General features: G+C 42.0%; 1 protein-coding gene across 2 annotated transcripts; it reads right to left on the bottom strand.

Annotated features, from left to right (window-relative positions):
- Window positions 1–3,276: 3,276 nt before the first annotated feature.
- LOC147896935 (putative L-type lectin-domain containing receptor kinase S.7) lies at window positions 3,277–6,697 on the bottom strand. Of its 2 annotated transcripts, XM_087381597.1 has the most exons (3): window positions 5,216–6,697; window positions 4,376–4,508; window positions 3,277–4,161 (listed from the first exon to the last, which is right to left on the bottom strand). In XM_087381597.1, the coding sequence occupies exons 1-2, from the start codon at window positions 5,660–5,662 to the stop codon at window positions 4,419–4,421; spliced, it is 537 nt and encodes a 178-aa protein (XP_087237723.1). In that variant the 5' UTR covers window positions 5,663–6,697; the 3' UTR covers window positions 3,277–4,161; window positions 4,376–4,418. The 2 variants fall into 2 exon arrangements, with proteins under 2 accessions (XP_087237723.1, XP_087237722.1); XM_087381596.1 differs by having other exon boundaries at window positions 3,277–4,508.
- Between the last annotated feature and the right edge of the window lie 437 nt (window positions 6,698–7,134).

Below are 7,134 nucleotides of genomic sequence, written 5' to 3' on the forward strand. Positions count from 1 at the left end.
CGAAAGGGCATACCCTTCCACAAGTGTCCATTCATCAAACCATCCATAAGTCTAAGATATAGAGAAAGGAATACGTCACAGATCGTGACACCCATGAAGGATTACCTATTGACCCCTGGCTTGAATAAGATACTATGAGATGGCACCTACCACCAATGCCCTGGTGGCACACAAAGGACCATCTCTCTAGAGTTGCCAGGCCTGCAGTAGATTAGGAGATGCACCCTCAGGATCCTCACTCAATTGTCCATAGGCCCTATGGTAGGGTCTAGGAGACGGTCACCTACCCTTCCAAGTCAGAGCAGATTTTCAATGGCAGTTTCCCAGCCTACCTACCTGCTTCAGGATACCTTGGTGATCAGGTCTGAGGACACTCAGGTTACAACAACACCCTGAGAAGATCCCCTAGCCCACCTCAAGATGACGCTTAGAAACATAGCAGCCGGAATCACTACCTGACTTATCCGAGTAGTGTACTCATGGGTAGAAAAAGACTCGACCTGGGGCCACCCTGGTATTCATCTGCCTCTAACATTATCTACACCTTGAGCTGTATCTGGGAAAGCAAGGCTGGGAGGATTCTTGCAAGAAATCTTAGCATCAAGAACCCTTTCGTAAAATAGCGAAGCATATCACAGAAGAGATATCTGTTCTAGCCCCCCAAATCAGCTCCCTGCTGCTGCTCATGGCTTCTTCTAGGCATGAGCAGAGGAGATCATGAAGTATCCGACAAGGGCCTGCTCTGCACATTCCCAGTGGACAGCTTAGTCAAAACTCTATTTCAAAGCTTAATCAGGAGTCCCTATTTTTGCTGGGGATGGATGATAGAGCTTAAATGCATGTACAGAGCATACTAGAACCTGAATCAATGTAGTATGATACCCCACAAAATAACAAAACAATTAACATTAATGACTAAAAGGCACTCTCATGAGGCATGAGTATGGCAGGAACACTAGTGTAATGAAGGACCATAAATTTGACAACAAGAAACACACCCTGCTCATTCATAAAAAAATGTTAGTTACATGCTCAGCGTTAATCGCCTAGTTCATTATATTTGGCATCTGAGTGTGTCATCATGTTATTCCTCTGGCTGTAGACCAACACCTGCTTACATAATATCTGACATATCACCATCTTACATAGGTACTGAGTTATTCTGAGTTATTGACACCATCCACACATTCTTATTTTATTCCTAGTATTACGCATTGGGGTCAAACATGGCGAAACTGAATAACTGGTGGACAGCTGTCAAAACTCTATTTCAAAGCTTAATCAGAAGTCCCTATTTTTGCTGGGGATGGATGATAGAACTTAAATGCATGTACAGAGCATACTAGAACCTGTATCAATGTAGTATGATACCCCACAAAATAACAAAACAATTAACACTGATGACTAAAAGGCACTCTCATGAGGCATGAGTATGGCAGAAACACTAGTGTAATGAAGGACCATAAATTTGACAACAAAAAACACACCCTGCTCATTCATAAGAACATGTTAGTTACATGCTCAGCGTTAATTGCCTAGTTCATTATATTTGGCATCTGAGTGTGTCATCATGTTATTCCTCTGGCTGTAGACCAACACCTGCTTACAGAATATCTGACATATCACCATCTTACATAGGTACTGAGTTATTCTGAGTTATTGACACCATCCACACATTCTTATTTTATTCCTAAGTATTACGCATTGGGGTCAAACATGGCGAAACTGAATAACTACTTTTGTCTAGGTTGATTTACAGTGATACAATCAGAGCAATCCACATATCCAACGACAAGAAGGCCAAGTATGATCACCGCTGATGAAAAGTAACTTTAAAAAAAATTAGGCATGAAACATTATCTACACCTTGAGCTGTATCTGGGAAAGCAAGGCTGGGAGGATTCTTGCAAGAAATCTTAGCATCAAGAACCCTTTCGTAAAATAGCGAAGCATATCACAGAAGAGATATCTGTTCTAGCCCCCCAAATCAGCTCCCTGCTGCTGCTCATGGCTTCTTCTAGGCATGAGCAGAGGAGATCATGAAGTATCCGACAAGGGCCTGCTCTGCACATTCCCAGTGGACAGCTTAGTCAAAACTCTATTTCAAAGCTTAATCAGGAGTCCCTATTTTTGCTGGGGATGGATGATAGAGCTTAAATGCATGTACAGAGCATACTAGAACCTGAATCAATGTAGTATGATACCCCACAAAATAACAAAACAATTAACATTAATGACTAAAAGGCACTCTCATGAGGCATGAGTATGGCAGGAACACTAGTGTAATGAAGGACCATAAATTTGACAACAAGAAACACACCCTGCTCATTCATAAAAAAATGTTAGTTACATGCTCAGCGTTAATCGCCTAGTTCATTATATTTGGCATCTGAGTGTGTCATCATGTTATTCCTCTGGCTGTAGACCAACACCTGCTTACATAATATCTGACATATCACCATCTTACATAGGTACTGAGTTATTCTGAGTTATTGACACCATCCACACATTCTTATTTTATTCCTAGTATTACGCATTGGGGTCAAACATGGCGAAACTGAATAACTGGTGGACAGCTGTCAAAACTCTATTTCAAAGCTTAATCAGAAGTCCCTATTTTTGCTGGGGATGGATGATAGAACTTAAATGCATGTACAGAGCATACTAGAACCTGTATCAATGTAGTATGATACCCCACAAAATAACAAAACAATTAACACTGATGACTAAAAGGCACTCTCATGAGGCATGAGTATGGCAGAAACACTAGTGTAATGAAGGACCATAAATTTGACAACAAAAAACACACCCTGCTCATTCATAAGAACATGTTAGTTACATGCTCAGCGTTAATTGCCTAGTTCATTATATTTGGCATCTGAGTGTGTCATCATGTTATTCCTCTGGCTGTAGACCAACACCTGCTTACAGAATATCTGACATATCACCATCTTACATAGGTACTGAGTTATTCTGAGTTATTGACACCATCCACACATTCTTATTTTATTCCTAAGTATTACGCATTGGGGTCAAACATGGCGAAACTGAATAACTACTTTTGTCTAGGTTGATTTACAGTGATACAATCAAAGCAATCCACATATCCAACGACAAGAAGGCCAAGTATGATCACCGCTGATGAAAAGTAACTTTAAAAAAAATTAGGCATGAAACATTTCTATAATTAGAAGATTAATCACAACTTTCATTCATTTAAATGCTAAACTTGTCACTTCTGTAAATCGTTGACAGTCTGTTGTAGTGGAAGTATAAATCAGGACTGCTTTTTCATTCTCAGAATCCCAAGTCGCAAACTAAATGGACAAAGTACAGGCTACCGTTAGCTCTTCAGATACCACGAGTTGTGATTTGCACAAGCCTTGCTATCAAGGATTTAACATACAAAACCAAGTTTGCAACAGCTGTCCTTCAGCAGCAAACCAGCTCATCCTTATATTCATCATGCTATTGGCAACTCTACCACTCTTGTTTTGGACTGTGGTTGGTCCTTTATCTTCTTCCAATAGACACTAGCTGCGTGATCAACCTTCCAGAGTACTTTCATGATATGACCAGCTTCTAGAGCTACAGCTCTGTGTCATTGGGTAAGATACATGGTTTCACAATTGTGGTCACCCTGCAGAGCTGTCATGTCTGTATCTTCATCCATCAGCACTCCTACCATCCTTGTCTTTGCTAACACAGAGTGGATATCACGCTGGACAATTTGGGTAGCATGCTTGAAAGTACTGCCATTGCCCTTTCGTTTACCTTTCTAAAATTTGTAGGGATACTGAGTTAATTTTGCTGACTGTGCTACCAGACTGCCCCCTGGATCCAACTTTAAATAGTCCTGCTTCAACATTACCTCAGACTTTGCAGGGGCTTTTGTGATATTTAAAGTGGCTCATGGAGAGCTCAGCATGATGAATATACCTATCTCCAAGGCCGAACCCCAGCATCCCGAGTGCGTGTCCATTTTTCATGTCCCATTGGTTTATCGTCTCTGTATCAGATGCTGGTTTTGGTCTCTGTTTTGTCCTTGATGAACAATACTCCCATGTCCATGAGGTAGAAGCTTGCCTTAACTTACTAAAAATAAAATGACACTCCATTGAATTCGCTGATAGTCCATGAGGCCTCATATTACTGGGGTTTCTGCACAAGACCCCTTGGTGAATGAAATAGACAGACACTACAGCCCAGAATCAAACTAGGATGATCAGCTATACTTTAAAGGCTTCAACGAGATCATTGTATGAAATAGACAGACACTACAGCCCAGAATCAAACTAGGATGATCAGCCCAATGAAAGCATGAATGGTGATGTACTGGTAACAAGGCTATAATGACCAAATAAAGGTCCACTACCAGGATCAAATTATGTGTTGAAATCTAAATGCTTTACCAGTTGTCACCGTTGCTCCAATGTGAGGTCTTGCCAAAACCACCACCAGGCGGTGTAAGTAACTTGACGAGAGCTTTCAGCAATAGGGTCACAGATCTGGTAGAATAAATGTAATATATGTGTTAGGGTTTTCGATGACCTAAGACATTTTGCAACACATGTACCTCATCAAAAGAATATAGCAAGGAGTAAATGCAATAATGTATTGGCTTCAAAATTGTATAGTTTTCAAAAGATCCTGACACGGCCTCAATAGTCATACTGAGGATCATCTTTGATTAAATTATCTAGCTCCACATTTAGAGATCACACAAGACTGCAAACCAAAAGAGGAGAGAGATGAGAGAGAGAGAGAAACAAGAAGTCCATAAAAGAGAGAGAGAGAGAGAGAGAGAGAGAGAGAGAGAGAGAGAGAGGTCCATAAAAACGAAGAAAACAAGCTGATCTTTTAAAGCCTCTAACAAACACGATAAAACAGACAATGTCTTAAACCATGCATCGGATCAATGCTGCAAGTTTGCGTATCTTCTTGGGTACCCAAAGTGCAAGGACATAAGCTCTAAGCCTACAAACAATACGACATGTGGGGCTTGCTCAACAGCATAAAAGTTGTGATCAAAATAGTCAGCAGCGTATAGGAAATCTGCTTACAAGAGAGAAAAAGGGGATAAATTGTACAAGGTGCACTAAATCTTGGCCATCGAAAGAGAATACAGTATGGTGAAGTGGGGACCATGATGGATGCAATGTAACATTATGTTGAAAGACGTCATAGGAGGATGACCAAACAGTCAGTTACTAACCTCTTCTAAGGCAGCCCGGGTTTGCTTTGTTAGAATAGCAAGAACTTGTCTCATGGTCGGACGTTTATCTGGATCCGAATACGTAGCAGCCAGGCCAACAAAAAATAGCCGTTCCATTTCATCAACATCGAAGACTCCAGCCAGGCGTGGATCAACTGCTTCCATTAGTCTGCCTCGTTTGCTCAGGTCCCTAACCTTATCCAATAAGAAAAGGAAACCGGATTCACAGGCTACTTGAAAGCTTTGTCGCCCACATGCCACCTCCAGAGCAACAATACCGAAGCTGAAAACATCAGATTCTGCAGTGGGAAGCCGAGTCGTGGCAATCTCTGGGGCAATGTAGCCGATTGTGCCAGCCGCAGTTGTGGACTGTGGAATAACATCACGATCAATGACACGGGCAAGGCCAAAGTCTCCGAGTTTTGCCTTAAAGTTGGCATCCAGCATAATATTACTGGGTTTCACATCTCTGTGCACAACCCGTTTTTCCCCTTCCTCGTGAAGATACAAGAGTGCAATGCCCAAACCACAAATTATCCTATATCAAATATGCCAATCGATAACAAACTCGCTGTTTTCGAATACCAACTTATCTAGACTGCCTTTCGGCATGTAGTCATACACAACCAGGAGCTCTCCTTTGTGTTTGCACCATCCTTGAAGCTGCACCAGATTACGGTGCCTCAGCTCACTTATGATGCGAAATTCAGAAACGAGGTCACGCATTGCCCTTCCCCCTTTCTCAGCTGCCACCTTTTTTACTGCTACTTGCAAACCCCCCTTTCTCAAAATGCCCCTGTAAACCTGTCCTTGTCCCCCTAGTCCCAATAATTCGGAGGGGTTGAAACCCTTGGTGGCAGAATAGAGTTCCTTGTGCTTAAACCTCTGAGGACCAATGCCGGAAATGTCTGGTTCTCCTTCGTTTTTCCGTCGATTTCTCCGCGTCAAGATCAAACACACAAAACAAACTCCAACAATGACGAAAACCCCAGTACATACTCCCGCAACAAGAGCAGAACGGATCGAATGCCCATATTGTCTAGCAAGAGGTTGGAGTGCATGCGCTGGGTATGCTTCCGCTTATTGGGCTGCCGATTCCAGGTGTGTAGCTTGGGACAATTGCTGGACTTGGAGAGACGGGCGGCGAAGCAGATTGGAGGTTGGCACCTGAACAGAAGTTGATCGTAAAATCGGCACCAGAGCAAGCGAACGTATCTGCTGACGAATCAGTGGGAGAGGTGTAAGCCGTAGGGCAGAGACCCCTGAAGATTCGACAAGCGATGGTGGAGTTAGCACTTCCTGTGCAGGGATTGGAGCACGCCAAGGTCGTGCCATTGTCGGAGAGTCGGAGCGCGGCAGGGCAATAGTCAAGGGCATCGGCAAGGCAGGAGGGGCTTCCACAGGTGGAGTTCTTGGAAGCCAAGGTGGGAGATGGGGAGATGGTGAGAGGTAGATTGAAGCCATCAACGACAGAGAGATCGTAGTGGGCTCCTCCGAGAGGGATGCTCACAATAAGTTAGGAATTTCTTAAGACAATGTTCCTATACGTAGAAAAATTCACCCTATGGGGAAAACAATCACTATATGGAGAGTCCTTATGAGAAAAATCCACTATATGGAGAATCCTTATGGAAAGAAACTCACTATATGGAAAAAAATCACTATATGCTGAAAACAATCACTATGTAGAGAGTCCTTAATTGTGAGAACTTTACTATATAGATACAATTTCACTATTTAGAGACAAATTTATCTATGTAGAGAATTGGACCATATGGGATTTTTTTAAACATTCACTATATAATGAAAACATAGAATGAAAATTTTTTATGTGAATATTTAGCCACAAATTTTGACTAAATAAGTAAGATTCACTATGTAAAAAAATCATGCATTGCTTCAATTGCACTATATACTAG

This window comes from Dipteris shenzhenensis, chromosome 11, assembly GCF_047967505.1.
Source record: "Dipteris shenzhenensis isolate YYH24624 ecotype China chromosome 11, Dip_SZ_1.0, whole genome shotgun sequence".
NCBI classification, from domain to species: Eukaryota; Viridiplantae; Streptophyta; class Polypodiopsida; order Gleicheniales; family Dipteridaceae; genus Dipteris; species Dipteris shenzhenensis.

Excerpts from the sequence above, each read along its gene's own strand:
- LOC147896935 (XM_087381597.1), bottom strand. The coding sequence starts at position 5,662 with ATGCTGGATGCCAACTTTAAGGCAAAACTCGGAGACTTTGGCCTTGCC. Across the intron at positions 4,509-5,215 it reads CCCGGGCTGCCTTAGAAGAG|ATCTGTGACCCTATTGCTGA; the intron begins GTTAGTAACTGA and ends TTATTCTACCAG.